The sequence below is a fragment of the Jaculus jaculus genome, chromosome 10 (assembly GCF_020740685.1).
Source record: "Jaculus jaculus isolate mJacJac1 chromosome 10, mJacJac1.mat.Y.cur, whole genome shotgun sequence".
NCBI lineage: Eukaryota > Metazoa > Chordata > Mammalia > Rodentia > Dipodidae > Jaculus > Jaculus jaculus.
Window position 1 is genome coordinate 89,613,743 of NC_059111.1, and position 19,670 is coordinate 89,633,412.

General features: G+C 49.1%; 1 protein-coding gene across 6 annotated transcripts in view; it reads left to right on the forward strand.

Moving 5' to 3' along the window:
• Positions 1-19,670, forward strand: part of Ccdc136 (coiled-coil domain containing 136) — a 40,686-nt gene that overhangs the window by 15,579 nt on the left and 5,437 nt on the right. For 4 of the 6 annotated variants that reach the window (XM_045161036.1, XM_045161037.1, XM_045161039.1 and 1 more), the window contains exons 6-17: positions 2,880-2,991; positions 4,125-4,293; positions 6,385-6,525; positions 6,845-6,997; positions 7,904-8,074; positions 8,972-9,154; positions 10,839-11,033; positions 11,786-12,013; positions 13,373-13,882; positions 14,276-14,497; positions 16,330-16,590; positions 17,385-17,687. In XM_045161036.1, coding sequence (XP_045016971.1) covers positions 2,880-2,991; positions 4,125-4,293; positions 6,385-6,525; positions 6,845-6,997; positions 7,904-8,074; positions 8,972-9,154; positions 10,839-11,033; positions 11,786-12,013; positions 13,373-13,882; positions 14,276-14,497; positions 16,330-16,590; positions 17,385-17,687 — 2,648 coding nt within the window. The remainder of the gene's footprint in view (positions 1-2,879; positions 2,992-4,124; positions 4,294-6,384; positions 6,526-6,844; positions 6,998-7,903; positions 8,075-8,971; positions 9,155-10,838; positions 11,034-11,785; positions 12,014-13,372; positions 13,883-14,275; positions 14,498-16,329; positions 16,591-17,384; positions 17,688-19,670) is intronic. The other 2 variants (XM_045161040.1, XM_045161041.1) reach the window with 2 other exon arrangements.

Sequence of the window (19,670 nt, forward strand, 5' to 3'; positions counted from 1 at the left end):
CAACAAATCAGAGCACAAGACAGCTGGAGAAGAAGAGAGGTTATTTCTAGCAATGCATGAAGTACTCAAAAGCTTCAAGCCCTGTTTTCAGAAAGTCTCCCAGCTAGTTGCTAGGATTCATGACATCAGAGAGCTTGCCTTTATTCTAGTCTAGATTTATGATCTGGGTATAATAGAGGCCCTATATTTGGCCAGGTCAAGCAGAGGCAATCAACAAGAAAATCAGAGAACTCCATGTTTTCCCAGATGTATCAAGCCTCCCAGGAGAGTCTTTGGATGGGTGGTGCTAGGAAGAGGAGACAACATGGAGAAAGGCTTTGGCTAGTGTGATCCTGACCTGAATTCAGAACTCAGCTCTACCTGCCAGCAGGATGAACTTAGTCAAGTTATATATTCCCCCCCGCCTCTCTCTCTCTCTTTCTCTCTCTCTCTTTCTCTCTCTCTCTCATTTCCATATCTGGAATATGGAACCCAAATTAGTTAACAACATCTTATAGCAAGATGGGACATGGGAACAGAAAAATGGTGTTAAGAAAAATGTAGAGAGATCTGAATGAAGTGTGGAGTTAATGGTAATGTTCCGAGGTTGATGCCTTAGTCATGACAAATATGCAATAGTGATATAAGATACTGAACAGCTGAAGGAGTTAGATGAGAATCCTCCCAGGGAACTCTGTTATCATGGTGATATTTCTTTTTTAAATCTAAAACTACTCTAGGGGTGGAGGGATGGCATAGAGGTTAATGTGCTTGCTTGTGAAGCCTAAGGACCCAGGTTCAATTCCCCAGGACCCATGTAAGCCAGTTGCACAAGGTGGCGCATGCATCTGGAGTTCATTTGCAGTGGCTGAAGGCCCTGGCCCGCCCATTCTCACTGTCTCAAATAAATGAAATAAAAATTTAAAAAGTAAATATCCTAAAACTACTCTAAAGTTAAGAATATTAGAGGAAAAAATCCCTTATATGACTATTTCAGAGAGTAAATGAAATGTCTAGCCAAGGCCAAGACCATCAAATCTTATGCTTCATGCATAGTTAGTATGGTTTGGGTTTTTTTTGTTGTTGCTATTGTTGTTTTGTTTTTTGAGGTAGGGTCTCACTCCAGTGCCCAAGCTGACCTGGAATTCACTATGTATTCTTTCTCAGGGTGGCCTCGAACTCAAGGTGATCCTCTTACCTCTGCCTTCTGAGTGCGTTGGTTAAAGGCGTGTGCCACCATACCCACCTGGTTATTTTCATTAAAGTTTCCTTCCTTTCTGTGATGATCCCTGACAGTCAAAGGACTTCTGTTTGGAATAAAGAGGAAACATTGGAAGTGATGTTCAAAGTGTTGAATCTTCTGGCAGAGAAGGAAGCTCTTGTGTTGTAATTAGAGCAAGTTAGTGAACCTTAAATGTCAGTAGAATCAGTGTGGTAGGCTACGTGATTCTCAATCATAAACAAAACATGAGTGTTTGTATCATCTGGGCATTAAAAAAGTGTTTGGAGAGATGGCTTAGCCATTAAGGCATTTTGCCTGCAAAGCCAAAGGATCTTAGTTCAACTCCCCAGAACCCACATAAGCCAGATGCACAAGGGGGTGCCTGCATCTAGAGTTCATTTGCAGTGGCTGGAGGCCCTGACATGCCCATTCTCTCTCTCCCTCTGTATGCCTCTCTTTCTCAAATAAAAATAACAGTTAAAAAAAATAAAGGTGTGTACCATCACACCCAGCTTAGATGAATTTAAAATAAAATAAATTTAAAAAAAAACTGTTGGTAACAGCTCCTTAGGAACACTTACTGGGAAGTGTCAACCAGACCTCTCCTAATGCTTGAGGAAAAGATGGAACCTGGCTGGAATGGACTTTTCTGTCAGCAGACAAAAGATTACCTGGGACTAAGGATGTGGCCCTTGACTCTTGGTGATTCTCCTACCTCTGCCTCCTGAGTGCTGGTATTAAAGGCGTGCGCCACCACCTCCTGGAATTTTTTTTTTTTTTAAGGGCTTGGGCTGGAGAGATGACTTAGCAGTTAAGCGCTTGCTTGTGAAGCCTAAAGACCCCGGTTCGAGGCTCAATTCCCCCATACCCATGTAAGCCAGATGCACAAGGTGGCGTGTGCATCTGGAGTTCATGTGCAATGGCTGGAGGCCCTGGTGCAACCATTCTCTCTCTTTCTGCCTCTTTCCCTCTCTGTCATTCTCAAATAAATAATTAAAAATAAATAAATAATTTTTTAAAATAAAGGGCTGGTCGGGCGTGGTGGTTCACACCTTTAATCCCAGCATTTAGGAGGCAGAGGTAGGAGGATCGCCATGAGTTCGAGGCTACCCTGAGACTCCATAGTGAATTCCAGGTCAGCCTGGGCTAGAGTGAGACCCTACCTCGAAAAACCAAAAAAATTTTTTTAAATTTATTATTTATTTGCAAGCAGAGATCAGAGTGAGAGAGAAAGAGAACTTTAAATACAATAAGCCCAAAACTTATTTAAACCTTCAAGAGCTCCTAAAAGCTCAAGCTCAGTTGGGCCTTTCAGGATGAGTGCACAGAGGAGAGGAAGAACAGCTTATCTGAGAGGGAGGATTTGTTGTTAATGGTGCTGGGGGGGGGGGGGGGACTCAGGGCCTGACACATGTCAAACAAGTGTATCCCGGAGCTCCATCCCCAGCCCAGTTATCTGAAAGAGGACAAAGACTCGGGTGCCCTGTGGAATTTTCTGGGCTCTGTCATCTGTACTCTGCATGTGGTATTTCTTTTCTGTCTCCAGAAAAAGAGAAGCTGTTTGGCTCTCTGCTGTCAGGCTTCTAGGCAGGAAAGCTGGGGGCTGGTCATCAGTGTTTCCTCCTCTCCGCCCCCCGCCCCCCCCAGGATCTCACCTTTCTTCCTTTGTCCTCTGCAGAAGAATTGCAGCAACTGCGGGATCGCTACCACTTCCTGAACGAGGAATACCGAGCCTTGCAGGACAGCAACAGCAGCCTCACGGGGCAGCTTGCTCAGCTGGAGAGCGAGAGGTACAGCCAGGAGGCAGGAGCTCTGTGGACTCTGCCTTGGGCATTCCCCAGAAAGCAGAGGGCAGGGTCACGAATGTTCCTCTATTCCTGGGGAGCCCATTGTTTCCATGGTATCTCAAGTGTGTGGAGACCACCTAAAAGCAGGTGCAGGATGCTACCCAGTTAATTGTATTAGAATGCACTTGAGTGAGCTCTAAAATTTAGTTTTCTTCTATTTTTTAAAGTATTTTATTTCTTTACTTATTTGAGGGGGGGGGGGAGGAAGGGGGAGAGAGAGGAGAAGAGGCAGAGAGACAGAGAATGGTGCATCAGGGTCTCCAGCCACTGCAAACGAACTCCAGATGCAGGTGCCCCCTTGTGCATCTGGTTTATGTGGGTCCTGGGGAATCGAACTTGGGTCCTTAGGCTTCATAGGCAAGTGCCTTAACCACTAAACCATCTCTCTAGCCCTAAATAAAATACTTTAAAAAAAATAGGGGGCACATGCCTCTGGAGTTCATTTGCAGTGGCTAGAAGCCCTGGAGTACCCATTCTCTTTCTCTCTCTCTCTCTCACCTTCTCTCTCTAATTAATAAAAATAGTTTTCTTAAAAATATTTTATTTATTTGAGAGAGTGAGTGGGTTGACACCAGGGCTTCTTGCCCCTGCAAACGAGTTCCAGACCCATGTGCCACTCTGTGCATCTGGTTTTATGTGTGCCCTTGGAAACTGAATGTGGGCCATCAGGCTTTGCAAGTAAGCACCTTTAACTGCTGAGCCATCTCTCCAGCCCGTTTTCTTCTATCCTTGTTATTGAAGTCTAGTTTGCCCTGATGTACTTAGAACAGAAGAAATATGCCTCTGTTGTCCACACCTATGGGATCCAGTCTAATGACACTAAACCTCTGGGTTGGAACTGGCTTCATGCCAGGCTCAGTCTTGAAACCTAGGGAGTCAGTCCTCTTAGGCTATCCCAAAGCCCAAACCACCTTTGCCCGGAAAAGCACTGGAGGCTTCCTGAAATCTTCTAAGCACTATAAAAAGTGAAGTACACTAAAAGGCTCTTTCCTGCTTTGGCCTAAACTGAAAGCATCAGGCCTGTACCCACTAGCTGGTGATAGAGGCAGAGCTCCCAACATAACTCCTCCCAACAGGACACGAAGAGCAACAGAGATGTGGTTGGAGTCCCAGACGCTAAGGAGTATGATGTCAACAGAGTCTCAGACTTCAGAAATGGATTTCCTAGAGCCTGATCCTGAAATGGAGCTGCTGCGCCAGCAGCTACTGGGGGCCGAGGAGCAGGTGCAGAGCATGCAGGACAAGGTGGGCTGCAGGAGAAGGGAGGCGGACCCCTCCTACCGTCTCTCTTACCTTCTTCTGGTCTGTGGTGGGCACAGGGCCAGGGCAGGAGATACTATCTAGGATCTTTGTAGCCTGCCTGATGTAAATACAGTTATATGTCGTGTGATGATATGTCAATAAAAAATGGGGGGGAGGCAGGGCTAAAGAGGTGGGTCAGTGGGTAAAACACTGCCACAGAAGTGCAAGGTCCTGAGTGTGGATTTCTAGAACCCATGGGAAAGCCAGGCAGGTAGGTGGCTCACTCCTGTAATTCTAGCTCTGGGAAAATGGAAACAGGGTTTGCATTGCTGGTAGAAATCGCCCAACCAAGAGCAGCTTGTCGTGGGGGGGGGGAAGGTTTATTTTGGCTTACAGGCTCCATGGGGAAGCTCCATGCTGCCAGCGAAAACAACAGCATGAGCAGAGGGTGGACATCACCCCCTGACCCACATAAGGTGGACAACAGGAACAGGAGAGTGTGCCAAACACTAGCAAGGGGGAGCTGGCCATCACACCCATAAGCCCGCCCCTACAATACACTGCCTCCAGGAGGCTTTAATTTCCAATTGCCTTCAGCTGGGGAGACTAGCATTCAGAATATGTAAGTTTTGGGGGGACACTTGAATCAAACCATGACACAGGGAATCCCCGGGCCTCACTGGCTGACTGCTCTAGCTGAACCAGTGAGCTCTAGGTTCAGTGACAGCTCCTGTCTCAAAGGAGGTGAAGAGCAGCTGAGGAGGACACCTGTTGTTGACTGTTGGCCTCCACACCCCATATCCCCCCCACATATATCTACTCACATATGCAGACCACACACACATATACACATAACAAAAAATGGACTGGGGACTGGAACAATGGCTCAGCAGCTAAGGCACTTGCCTGCAAAGCCTAACAACCTAAGTTTGATTCCCCAGTACCCATGTAAAGCTAGATGTAGAAAGTGGTGCCTGTATCTGGAGTTCATATTTTTAATTAATTAATTTATTTATTTGAGAGAGAGAAAGAGGCAGAAAAAGAGAGAGAGAATGGGTGTACCAGGGTCTCCAGCCACTGCAAACGAACTTCAGATGCATGTCCCACCTTATACATCTGGCTTACGTCCTGGGGAATCGAACCAAAGTCCTTTGGCTTTGCAGGCAACTGCCTTAAGTGCTAAGCCATCTCTCCAGCACTGGAGTTCATTTGCAGTGGCTAGAGGTCCTGGCACACCCATTCTTTCTGTGTCTGTCTGTCTCTCTTCTCTCTGTGCTTGTAAATAAATAAAAACATACTTGGCAATAAAAAAAAATGGACTGGATGCATGGTAGTGGTTCCACAAGATATAATGGGGTAATTGGAGTTCTTCTTACCTAGTAAAGTAGTGTAGCATGTTTCTTACAAATCCACCATGCTGCCAATTGTGTAAGATTATAGCACAAACAATTATGCCCAGTCCCAGGGCTTGATAATAAGTAACTGCGTTATTTTACATATTATTGTTATTGTTACTATATTCTTTCTACTTACAGAAACAATACACATTAACCCTAAAACAGCATGCCATGTTACAGCCTCAAATATCGCATGTTTATCTCTGTCTCTTAAAGGCATCATTTTCTTTTTAGCTTGATTCCATCTCATGCTGTTGAGCAAAAGACCAGCCACACACACACACACACGTGCACACACACACACGTGCACACGCCATACAGTTTAGGTGAATAGCAGGTCTTTTTTTTTTTTTTTAATTTTTTGAGGTAGGGTCTCTCTCTAGCCCAGGCTGACCTGGAATCCATATGTAGTCTCAGGCTGGCCTAGAACTCACAGTGATACTCCTACCTCCACCTCCCACATGCTGGGATTAAAGGTATATGCCACCACGCCTGGCTTCTATTGTCTCAAGTTTGTGTACAAATACTCTAGTATATGCTTTCGTGTTCATACAACGATCCAATAGCCAAGTGACACATTTCTCAGTTGGAGTCTCTGTTGTCGAGTGACACCTGACTGTGACATAGTTTCCCAGTCCTGCTTGTGAGCCGCACGTGGTACTGATGGTAAATGAACCTCCCGCCCCATTTCCCACAGTGTAAGGAACTATGCTGTGAGCTGCAGGAGCTACACCATCATCGCCGGGTCAGTGAGGAGGAGCACAGGCGGCTGCAGAGGGAGCTCAAGTGTGCCCAGAATGAGGTGCTCCGGTTTCAGACCTGCCACAACGTCAACCAGGTAAACGCTGCTGGGGGAGGCAGCTGGGAGGGCAAAAAGGCTGCCTCCAGGGAGGCTGGGTACCAGGAGCGAGGCTGTACTCCACCGACTCTTGCCTGACTAGCTCAGCTTACTGGAAACCAGTTATAGAAGCCACATGGCATGGCGTTCTAGAAATGGTCACTGTTGAGTGTCTGCCTCACGGAAGAAGCCAAACCATAGATCCAGGGAGCTTCTCAAGTCCTCAGTGCCTGAAAGTGACCAAAGTACCAAAGTGACCTGGAAAGGGTCTGCGGCTTCTTGAGAGTAAGTGTTCTACCCGTGCCCTCCCTTGCCACAGAACGAGGAGCTCAAGACCAGGCTCTGTGCCCTGCAGCAAAAGTACGATGCTAGCCAGGATGAGCAGACGGAGCTTCTGAAGGTGCAGGTGCAGCTTCAGAACGAACTCCGGCAGCTCCACGTCACCAGAGTCACAGAGGCCCAGAGCGAGAAGGTAAACCCGCTGGAGGTGAAGGCACAGCTGAGGGACTAAAGACATGGGTCTCGGGCTGGAGAGATGGCTTAGCAGTTAAGGCGCTTGTCCGCAAAGCCTAAGGACCCAGGTTCAAGTGTCCAGATCCCACATAAGCCAGACGCACAAGGTGATGCAAGCATGCAAAGTCACACATGCCCACAAGGGGGCGCACATGTCTGGAGTTTGACTGCAGTGGCTGGAGGCTCTAGTGCGCCAATTCTCTCTCTCTCTCTCATTAAAGAAAAACCTGGGTCTGAGGTTTGAGGGATGATGAACAGGAGCCGAAATTAACTCCAAGGCTGGGGATAAGCTCAGTGGTAGAGTGCTTGCCTACTATATGCATGAGGCTCTAGATTCAACTCCCAGTCCAAAAGGAAAAAAAAAAAGAGTTGCGTGTGGTGGTGCACACCTTTTAATCCCAGCACTTGGGAGGCAGTGGTAGGAGAATCTCTGTGAGTTCAAGGACAGCCTGGGACTACAGAGTGAGTTCTAGGTCAACCTGGGCTACAGTGAGACACAACTTTGAAAAAAAAAAAAAGAAAGAAAGAAAGAAAGTTTGAGCTAAGTGTGGTGGCACACTCGGGAGGTAAAGGCAGAAGGATTGGGAATTCACGGACTGCCCCGGCTACATGTCAAGTTTGAGGCAGCCTGGATTGCATGAGACTCTATCTGAATTAAATTAATAAACCAAAAAGAAAAGAAAAAAAAAACAAAACACTCACTCCTCTCATTACCTACAAAACACCACCGGTGAAGACCCGGGCCACTTCAGGCGCTGCTATAGATGAGAGGACACGGGCAGGGGGCAGTAAATTCACAGCCCGGTCGTGGCTGAGAGGGCCAGGAGCGAGTGAGGTCACCCACGCCCCTGCACCCCGCATGCAGGAGTTGCAGGGCAGGTTCCAGAAGCTGCAGCTGCAGCACCAGAGCGTCACGAGCGAGAAGGACAGGCTGATGGAAATGCAGTGCCAGCTGCAGGAGGAGCTGCGCTGCCACGAGGCGGAGATGCAGCGCCTCCGGGACATGGTGAACTGCTTGCGCGAGAGCAATGAGAAGGTAAAAGGAGGCCCAGGCGAGGGGAGCCGAGCCAGGCAGCGAGGCGTGCGAGGGCGAGCACGGGACTGAGGCCCGAGGGAGCGGTGCGGAGGGTCTGCCATCAGCTGGGCTGGAGAGGTACGAGGAGAGGACCGATACTGAGACAGTCACGGCTTCCTTTCCTTTCCTTTCATTTACTTTTTTTTTTTTTTTTTTGAGGCAAGCCTAACAGACTGCTCCCCCTCCCCCCTTTTTGTATGAGAGGGAATGAGAGAGAGCGAGAATTGGCATGCCACTGTAATTGAACTGTGGACACGTGTGCCACCTTGTGCACATATGTGACATTGCATGCTCACGTCACCTTGTGCGTCTGGCTTACACGGCACCTAGAGAGTCGAACATGGGTTCGCAGGCAAGTGCCTTAAGCACTAAGCAATCTCTCCAGCCCTATTTTTTTCTTAATATTTTGTTTGTCTATTTGCAAGTAGAGACAGATAGAAGAGACAGATGGGCACACCAGGGCGTCCAGTCACTGCAAACAGACTCCAGATGTATGTGCCACTTTGTGCAGCTGGCTTCACGTGTATACTGGGGAAATCGAACTTGGGTCATTAGGCTCCGTAGTGAATCCCCTTAACCGCTGAGCCATCTCTGCAGCCCCTCATTTTAAATGAGAAAATTAGCCTATAGAAAGGAAGCTTCTTTCCTTCCTACCTCTCTCAAAAGGAAGTCTATCATAAGGTCAGGGTGTCAAACCTGTTAAGGATTAACTATCTTGAGCCTTCCTGGCTGGGATGAAATCAGGGCTGGAAAGGACAGGGGAGGACACATCCCTCCGCTGGTCCCTACCCAAGAGAAAACAGCAGAGCGTAGGGCAGTAGGTGCACCTGGGGTGATGGCTCGGCGCCCCCTGCCCAGAACGCAGGGATTCAAGTTGAGCTTCAGGAGATGAAGGGGCTGTACGAGGCCAGCAAGGATGAGCTGGAGCGGCAGAAGCACATGTACGACCAGCTGGAGGAGGACCTCCTGCTCTGCCAGATGGAACTGCAGCAGCTTAAAACCAGCCAGCCGGAAGACAAGGGAAAGTGCACCAGCAACAAGGTAATTGTAGTGCCGGTTGCTAAGCGCTTCTGGCACCTTCCCTGGACACAGGAGATGTAGAGGCAAGGAGTGAGGTCACCCAACCGCAGGAGACAGAGGTAAACCCATGTGGGCTGTCCTTAAAAGAGTTTGCCTTGATCTTGACTTTGAGCCAGAGCCACAGCTCAGTAGATCAGTCCATCTGGATCCTAGTCTGAACACCTGACTGTTTTAGAGACATCGCCATGCGTGGATACATTCGCACCTTGGTATGATGACTGGTGACGGCTGGTTATTCGTGGAGAGGAGCATACGCATGGACCCTCACGCATAGCTGTTGCTACTGTCGGAGCTGAGAAGAGGGGGGCCGGTTTTCTAAGCAAATTGCGAATGTTCTTTTTAGGGGTATGGTCTGTGCCCAGAGGGCTCATGGAGGATCTAGTCTGTAACTCGAAGTAAATTCCCAAGGCTTAAAATTTGCCCTGTTCAAATTGAATAGGATGCTAGTGTTTTTCTGTTTTTGTTTTGAGGGGTAGAGGTCGTTTGTTTGCTTGTGTTTGAGAAAAGGCGCGAACGAGTTGGGAGATGGGGGAGATAGTCACACTTTGCGAGAATGCTCAGGGGCTATTGCCTCTGCCAATAGACAGAGGACTGGGAAGCTTTTCGATTGCCAGGCTCGTTTTTCTCCCCTCCTTCGAGTCCCTCAGTTTAGGAGTGCACTTTAGAAGCGACTTTAGAACGAGAGACATGGTAGGGGATGAAGCTAGCCTTCCCTACGGTCATAGGGCAGCATTGCGATTTCATTTGATATTAGATTTGCTTTTTGGAATCATGAGGTAATTTAGTCTTAACCTAAATTAAGCAATAGCTGATACTTCTCCAAAGGGTTTTTTAAAACTTTTTAATTAATTTATTTGACAGTGAAAGGCGGAGTTGGGGAGAGAGAGAGAGAATATGGGTGCTCTAGGGCCTCCAGCCACTGCAAACTCCAGATGCGTGCATCCCCCTTGTGCATCTGGCTAATGTGGATCCTGGGGAATCAAACCTGGGTCCTTTGGCTTTGCAGGCAAACACCTTAACCGCTAAGCCATCCCTCCAGCCCTTCTCCAAAGGTTTTAAGAAATGATTATAAGGCTGGGTGTGGTGGCACTCCCCCTTTAATCCCAGCACTTGGGAAGCAGAGGTAGGAAGATCACCATGAGTTCAAGGCCACCCTAAGACTACATAGTGAATTCCAGGTCAGTCTGAGCTACAGTGAGACCCTACCTCAAAAAAAAAAAAAACAAAAAATGAAAGAGAGAGAAATCAGAATAAAATCAAGCTTTTATTGATAAAGAGCATAAAATTAGGTCCAAAACAATTGACCCTTCGAGTGGCTGAGCTGGAGTCCTATAGAGTAGGAAAATAGCATGCTACAGGGCCAGAGAACAGGAAGGTGGGAAGGAGGGAAGAGAGGGTTGCATTAACAGCACGCCTTCTCTTCTCACTCTTAGAGCACAGCCATTGGCGGCGCAGAGTCGCCTGCTGAAAGAGGGGCCTGCTGTGCTCCGCCTTAGCATGAGGCTGCTCTGCACAGGGAGATCAGTCCAGGGTGACGAGGGCAACCCCCAGGAGTGGCAGGAGGCAGGTGCACACAGGTGCTCCGCTGGCTGTCAGCCGTGCGCCTTGCAGAGTAACCGCGCCCCATGCACCCCTTCCCATCCAGTGTGAGGCGCTGCTGGCCAAGCTGACAGACTTGCAGAACAAGTTCAAAGCCACGCAGAAGCAGATGGGGCAACTGCAGATGGAGCAGTGCGAGCTCCTGGAGGACCAGAGGAGGCTGCAGGAGGAGCAGGGCCAGCTGCAGGAAGAGCTGCACAGGCTCACCTTCCCGCTGCCCAAAAGCGGCCTCCTGCCTAAGGTACCCACTGGCCAGGGCGAGGCCTCTGCTCAAGGCGCAGCTGCCTTGAGAAGCTTCCCCAGGTGTATCTGTCCCTGGGAAAAACAAAATGGTGGGCAGTGAACATTTTCCTTTCCTGCCCAGCCATTCCTTTCTTTCTCTCCAATCTCCCCACACCGAAACAGTTCCATAGGGCTGATTTGGACTTTTCCTCCTAAGGGCTTTAAATCTTAAAATACATTTTGTATTCTTAAAAAATCTGGGCAGTTTTTCAGATTTAGATATTTAGTCCATCTGGAGGAAGAGCACCTGAAGGCACTTTGTCAACTATGAAACACGCACGCGCGTAAGGACCCATTGCTATTCAACTAGCAGGTCTCCGCAGAAAGAGCCCCTGTCCTCTGGGGGGCTATGGGAAGCCAACACAGAGATGGGGCCCAACAGGAATGAGGTGCAGGAGGGGCCCAACCTTTTTCTTTATTTTTTAAAATTTATTTGAGTGACAGAGAGAGAGAAAGAAGCAGAGAGAGAGAGAGAGAGAGAGAGAGAGAATGGGCGCGCCAGGGCCTCCAGCCACTGCAACCAACTCTAGACGTGTGCGTCCCCTTGTGCATCTGGCTAACGTGGGTCCTGGGGAATCGAGCCCTGAACTGGGGTCCTTAGGCTTCACAGGCAAGCGTTTAACCGCTAAGCCATCTCTCTCCAGCCCGGGGCCCAACCTTTTAGTGGGCTTTCCCTTTAACCGCCACTTTTCCTTCCTCTGCTCAACTCAGAGTCAGGAGTTGTTTGCAAAGTTGCAAGATCTGTGCGAACTGCAGCTGCTCTACCAAAACATGCAGGAGGAGCAAAAGAAACTGATCCAGAATCAAGAGTGTGTGTTAAGGGAACAGTTAGAGGCTCACAGAGAGCTGCGAGATTTCCAAGACACTAATTTCCAGCAAGTGTTGAGGAACTCTGAGGATGCCAAGGGGCCTAAGTCCTCAAAGTCTTCTGAGAGCAAGGTAACTATAGAAAGAGGGAGAGAGACGGTTCTCCTGCGCCCAGCAGTGTGGCAAGGAATAGGGGCTCTGTGCCAGGGCCAGACTCAGGGAGGCCTGTTTGGCTAGGAGCAAAGTGAGGCTAGAGCCCTGCCCTTCATAGCCAGGAGCTCCATGGGCTCCAATAAGCTGTGGCCTCGCGTGGCCTTCGCTCAGGTGGTTTGGCTTTTAAGATCGTGGAATGATTTAGTCCTAATAGATGACGTACTGCCAGCACCTAGAACAGCGTGGGCAGCCCAGGAGTCCATGTCTGAACACGGGACTCAGTCCCTTCAACATGGTATTTTCAAGATGTGGGATGCCAAGCTTGTGTTGGTTTTGTATCCTTTTCTTATGAACTGAAAAATACATTCTCTCTTTTCAAAGTTGATAACCTTTTGAGGCTTTTTGGGGCAAATCTGGGCCTATTCATCTCCATGAGAAGCACAGTTAGCAGTTAGGTTCATGATCCTGCCCTCTGTCTTACGTGGGACTCTGACAGCAATAACAAAGCCAGGACACAGGGGTTAAATCAGAAAAATCAATGTGTGTCTCAAGTATCACCTGACTGGTCTTGAATATGAGGCAATGCAGGCAGAAACATACACGTCTATTGGTAAGGGACACATCTGATCCCAGGTCTCACTCAGCATAAGTACGGGGGAGCAGGCAGGTAGTTTCAGTGTAGGCTGACTTTCCCTATTTAAATATTTGCCTGGACAAGGAGATGACAGAAATCCAAACGGAGAATGAGTCCTCCCATGGCCACAGATCTCCACACTGAAAACCTGGATACCACAGGAACCAGGAACTAGGCATAATCTATTGTCTTCACCAAAAAGATTTCATCTGGGCATCAGCAGCCAAAAAGCCTGGGATCATGACTAAATGCCAAATGACGGCAGGCGGTATAGGAGCTAGTGCACAGCAGGCCACTGATTCCAAGCATGCATCTTCTGAGGAAAGAACTCACACACACACACACACACACACACACACACGCTGCAGCTAGGCGGATTTCAGCGTTAGGGGTGGAGAGGGCTGAGCCTACAGGTCAGGATAATGGGTACATCAGGCTGAGAAGAGGGAGGGATAGGGCCAGGGTGTTCTTGAGACCCACTTAGACTGCTTCAAGAAAAGGGATGTGCCGGAGAGGGGACAGAAATGGGAGCTCTGTAATCACAGAGCCTTTGCTGTGGGGAGACTTTCCCAATATGAGCAGGAAACTGACGTATGGGTGTGCACTTCTCTCAGATGCAAACTCAAATCTGCCCTGGGAGAGGGGCAGCTAAGAAATACCTCAGAGTAGTGATGGTATTTCCTGCCTCCTCCACCCTGTACCAGTCTAAGGTGCTCATGAGCCAGCTGCAGGCTCTGCAGACGCTGTACAGCGCCAGTCAGAAGGAGCAGGAGCTGCTGCAACAGGAGCATGGGCGGCTCCTGGAGGAGCGGAAGAGGCTGCAGGCTGATCTGCAGCTCTGCATGGAAGAGATGCAGTTGCTCAAGATGCAGTCCCCCACCATCAAGATGAGCCTTGAGTCCTACAGGAAGAACCTAGACAGCACAGTCCCCAGCAGCGAAAACTTCCAGAGGAGCTACGACAGTACCATTGAGGAAAACGAAGGCTACCAGAAGAGTTATGTGAGCACTCAGGCCAGCAACGAAAGCCTCCTCAAGAGCTATGACAGCAGCACCAGCGCCAACGAGGCCTACCAGAAGAGTTACCACTCGGGCAGCGGCAGCAGCATTGCCAATAAGAAAAGTTACGGCAGTCCTAGTGGCTCGGACGTCTACTACAAGAGTTACGCAAGCAGCAGTATTGTTGAAGACCCGGCTGAGCCTGAAGACATCGAGGTAACCACTGTCAGGTGACAGGGCGCAAGGGGAAAGACAGGCTCCTCCTATCTTGTATAAGAGAAGCACTTGCAGGGGAAGGGCACAAAATGAGATGGGAATAGTGTCAGAGCTCACCTAGGAGACTTCCGGAAGCAAGTTAGGACTCTGTCCACGGCGGCCCTACTTCCTGTCCCTAACCTCAGTGCTCTCTGACAGAGGTGCCTCATCTGGACAGGGACTGAGGACCATCAACCTGCCAGGGTGCTCTTTATGGGAAGCAATCGGGTATCCCCACGGGCAGCTCCAGATCCTTGTAGCCACTGTTTGCATCTAGGGAAGGGCCTAGCAAAAGCACCGCGTAGAAGTCAGGTGCTTCTTGGGGGTGCTGTCATTGCTCCCCGCCTTCTGCAGCACTTTGAGGAGACGGTGGCCAAGGTGCTGGTCAAGCTCCAGGCAGTGCAGGCCCTGTACCAGGTGAGCCAGGAGGACCACGGGCAGCTGCAAGAGCAGATGAACAAACTGCTGGTCAAGCAGAGAGACCTGAAGGAGGAACTGGACATCTGTGAAAAAGAACTCAAAGAGTGCATGGAAAGCCTGGAGAAGTCAGCAGCCTGTCAGAATGACAAGAACGAGGTAACCGCTGTCAGGCGCCAGTGTTTCTCCTGGGAGCCCCTGGAGCCATTTCAGAGAGACCGAAGAGGGGGGGGGGGCAGGGCAGGGACACTGAATCCTAGGAGGCCGGGCAGTCTACTGCAGCTGATGGACATTACTCAGGCAAAGGACAGCTCTCAAGTGGCCACTGTGCTGTGAGGTACTACTGGTCATCCAGGCTCCTTTCTTGGAATGATTCTCTTCTTCCTTTTGCCACTTCTAGTCTGTGTTTTGCTGTGTGTCCTATATCACTTCTTTTTATTTTATTGGTTTTTTTTTTTGTTTTTTTTTTTTAGATAGGGTCTCACTATGGCCTGGAATATAGGCTGACCTGGAATTCACTATGTAGTCACAGGCTGGCTTCAAACTCATGGCGATCCTCCTACCTCTGCCTCCCGAGTGCTGGAATTAAAGGCGTGTGCCACCACGCCCAACCTTCATATCACTTCTGAAGAGGTGTATTTTTTTTTTAACTTGCCAGTTTCTTTCATTATTTTGAGTGTATTTGTCTTGTCACTCCAGCTAGATTTAGGACTACAAGAACAGGGCTGTGGCCAGTGGTGATTTAAAGTCCAGTAGGGACTCACTGTCTTTACACCTGGGAGGAAAAGGAGAGACCCTGACAATGATGGCCACACGAGCCAGGGTTGGTCAGTGCTGACTGTGTCTGCTGGGCTGTCCTCAGCCAGGGACGACACCCGAGATCAGAGGGCCGGGTTATAGCTTGCCTGTGTTTCCAGTATAGGCTGGGCATATGCAACAGCTCCTGAAGTCACTCCATCGCTCAGAGAATGGACTGGGTGAAGTAAGAATTCCTGGAAAAATAATTACACAATGAATGCCTGAGGTTCAGCAGTGGTTGTTGACCTGTAGTTATTCCTCAGACTGGTCATAGTAAAACCTGTAATTTAACTCAGCATTATTTGATCTTGTTAGATGCAAGTCTTCAGGTATGTCAAGTTAGGGAACAGCTATTTTTTAAAACGGTTTAAAAGGCTTAGTTTTATTGTTTAGTTTATTTTGTTTTTTTGAGGTAGGGTTTCACTAGCCCTAGCTGACCTGGAACTCACTATATAGTCTCAGGCTGGCCTATGAACTCATGGTGATCCTCCTACCTTTGCCTCCCAAGTGCTTGGATTAAAGGCGTGTGCCACCATGCCCAGCTGTTTTTTTCTTTTTCTTCTTTTTCCCAAAGTATGGTTTCACTCCAGCTGGCCTCAAACTCATGGCAATCCTCCTACCTCTGCCTCCGGAGTGCTGGGATTAAAGCAGTGTGCCACCATGCCCAGCTGTTTTTTTCTTTTTTTTTTTCCCCAAAGTATGGTTTCACTCTAGCTGGCCTCAAACTCATAGCGATCCTCCTACCTCTGCCTCCGGAGTGCTGGGATTAAAGGAGTGTGCCACCATGCCCGGCTCAAAGTTTTGTTTTGTTTTGTTTTTTATTGTTATTTTTATTTATTTATTTGAGAGTGACAGACATAGAGAGAAAGAGGCAGAGAGAGATAGAGAGAGAGAACGGGCGCGCCAGGGCCTCCAGCCACTGCAAACAAACTCCAGACGCATGCGCCCCCTTGTGCATCTGGCTAACATGGGTCCTGAGGAATCGAGCCTCGAACCAGGGTCCTTAGGCTTCGCAGGCAAGCGCTTAACCTCTAAGCCATCTCTCCAGCCCCTTGTTTTGTTTTTAATTATCCACTTCCCTGTGGGACATTAGCAGGAAGATTCGTGAAGCAGTGACCCCTCCCCCCCCCCCGCCCACCAAAGGAGGGCCTAGGCTGACCATTCTGGGTAACTGGCACCCCAACTACCAACAGATCAAAGAACTGCAGGCCAAGCTGCGGGAGCTGCAGCTGCAGTACCAGGCCAGCATGGACGAGCAGGGGCGGCTTCTGATGGTGCAGGAGCAGCTGGAGGGGCAGCTGCAGTGCTGCCAGGAGGAGCTCCGCCAGCTCAGAGAGAAGAAGCCCCCTGTTGACAGAGATGTCAGGGCCAAGAATGGCAATAAGAATATGAACAAGAATGCCAATGGAGTTAAAAACAAACGGGCGACCAATATGTGCCCAGATAGTACCGAGGTGAGTTGCCACCAGAAAGGCAGGTGGGTGGAGAAGGCCTGGGGGAAAGCAAAACAGAACTTCGGCACTACCATTCCTGCCAGGTAAGGTATTTGTAGAAAGGCTTCTGGGATCCCTAAGTAGTTATAGGAGTTCTCTCTCTCTCTCTCTCTCTCTCTCTCTCTCTCTCTCTCAAACACACACACACACACACACTCACTCTCTTTTACTCAAGGTAGGGTCTTGCTCTAGCCCAGGCTGACTTGGGATTCACTATGTAGTCTCAGGGTAGCCTGGAACTCTTGGTGATCCTCCTACCTCTGCCTCCCGGGTACTGGGATTAAAGGCGTGTGCCACCATGCCTGTGGAGGAGTTATGTCTTCATAGGAAGTTTGGACTCTTTTCCAGAAGTTAGGGGGAGAGTGCTGAGCAACTGGCCCAGGTCCATGTTTTGGGTCCTGCTTCTTCCTGGGTTATATGGCCAAGAGAAGACCCACTAGATGGAGAGAAAGGAATTTATTCAAAGCAGTAAGTGGCAGAGGACTGGGTGCGCTAGGAATCTTCAAGAAGGGCGGGAAGCAAGAGTTGAGACAGCGAGCCCGAGGATCTTGAATTATGATTGGCTCTTTGAAATGGCTGGTGGCCAAATAGATGCGTTAGCCCCCCACATTGTGCTCAGAAAGCTTAGCTTACAGTCCTGAAACCTGGTGCTGCACCTCGGCACTGTGATGCGGTGCAAGTCGTTTTCTGAAGACAGTACAGACCTGTCATAAGGAGAGCAGTGGGCCCCATCCTGTCCTCCCTCCACCCCGCAGAGTCTGGAGGTGGTATTGTACTACAAGGCCAGCCAAAATCAATTAGATGAGCTACGAAAAGAGGAGGAAAGAAAAGAGATGGAGGAAGCAGAACAGAAAGAAAAAGAGGAAAACAAGAAGTTGGAGGTGCTGGCTACGAAGCCGGCAGATCCTAAAGAAGCTATGGCACCGAAAGACCAGGCAGAGGAGTTCGAAGAGTTCAAAGGGGAAGAGGAGGGCAAAGGAGGCGAAGAGGAGGGAAACCGTGACAGCTCTCCTGAGAACGCTGAAGAGAACCCACTCAGGCTTTCTGAAAGCAAAAAGGTAACCACAGCCAAAGGCCGGATCGAGCCGGAGCAGCGGAGGGCTCGGGTACTCCAGTGTTCACGGGTGGGCCCATCAAGAGGGTACTTGGAAGTAGAGGCCCTTGAGTATGAGGGGACATGGTACTCCGAGGAGGTGAGAATGGAGAAGGTAGCTTCTCCGACAGAAATGTCAGGCCTAGGTCGATTTGCTGTGGAGTCATCTCACAATGACTACTTGTGCTGGAAACCAAAGTGGGGGGTGTTGAATCCTGGATCTTTTCACTTACATGGAAGTGCCTGTTACCTCTGTATATCAAGACTGTTCCTCCACTGTCACTGTGTCTTTGGTATGCACAAAGGACCTTGACAGTGTGAGACCTTCATGGCGCTCTACTACCTCAGCAAATGGTTCGGTCCTGTTTTCCCATAGTACCCTGTTAGAGTTAACCATTGTTGCTGTTAGAGTTGTGGGAGGCAGATAATCTCTTTGTAGGCTAGTGTTCATCCACTGGGTTCTACGTATCACAGGACATAAAGGTCAGGGCTGGAGGTAGTAAAAATTTCGATGTCCACAGAGGGGGAATTGGTGGGTCCGTGACCAGCCACAGCCTTGGTCCTTTAGTTCCTAGCTCTTTGAGGGATTAGAGTGGAGATATCTTGGGGTTATATTCCAGGATGACAGGGATAATTTACCAAGTGTACAGAATTATCTTCATCTCTTAGCAACTGGCACATTTTTTTTTTTTTTGAGGCAAGCCCAACAGACTGTTCCCTTTTTTTAAAAAAAAATTGTTTATTTTTATTTATTTATTTGAGAGTGACAGACAGAGAAAGAGGCAGATAGAGAGAGAGAGAGAATGGGCGTGCTAGGGCCTCCAACGACTGCAAATGAACTCCAGATGTGTGCACCCCCTTGTGCATCTGGCTAACGTGGGTACTGGGGAATTGAACCTGAGTCCTTAGGCTTCACAGGCAAACGCTTAACCACTAAGCCATCTCTCCAGCCCTGCCCCCTTTTTTTATGAGAGGGAGTGTGAGAGAGAGAAAGAGAGGGAGTTGGTATGCCAGGGCCCCCAGTCACCGTAATCAAACTCCAGATGCGTGCACCAACTTGTGTGCAGGTACAACCTTGCTTGCTTGTGTCACTTTGTGCATGTGGCTTACATGGGATCTGAAGAGTCGAACATGGGTCCTTAGGCTTTGTAGGCAAGCACCTTAACTGCTAAGCCATCTCTCCAGCCCTAACTGGCACATTTCTATTCATATGTATTAGTTGAGTTCTTGCCTTGGGGTTAACTAACTGGAGGCTCTGGAGTTTGAGTGTTTCTTTTTCTGTTTTGTTTTTCAAGGTAGGGGCTCACTCTTAGCCCAGGCTGACCTGGAATTCACCATGTAGTCTCAGGGTGGCCTTGAACTCTCGGTGCTCCTCCTACTTCTGCCTCCCAGGTGCTAGGATTAAAGGCGTGCGCCACCATGCCTGATTTGAGTGCTTCTTGAGTAAGTCCTCAGTTTACAGTCCATCTGCTTTAAGGATATCTGAAAATCTCCAGCAGTTCAGTCTATAGCACTAAGGATGTAGTGTGTAGCCTTCAGCCTCGTGGCAGAGGACAGGCACCTGGGATGAAGACAGTAGAATCTCCAGCTCTTCCCCAGGGTCATAGTTCTTCGAGCCACCCTATGCCACCACAGTCTGGCTCAGAGCCTCGTAGATTTGTTTACCTTGGGGACCACATTTCCAAAGCCAGACCTGATTTTTTTTTTTTTTTTCTACTTCGAAGCCAAGTCCATCACTTGTCTGCATAGGAAGGTATCCCTTTGTTTACGTCAGTGGGTCCTGCGTCTTTTGCAAGCAGCACAACTGGTACTTCTGTCACCGCCTACAAGTTCAGTTGTGGCAGTCAAAGATCTGGCCCGTTTCCGTCGTTGGCTTGTGCTGCATTTTGTCTCGCAAGGCTGACAGGTGGCCTGGCTGAAGAGCGGCTCATCCCAGAGCGACGGAGGA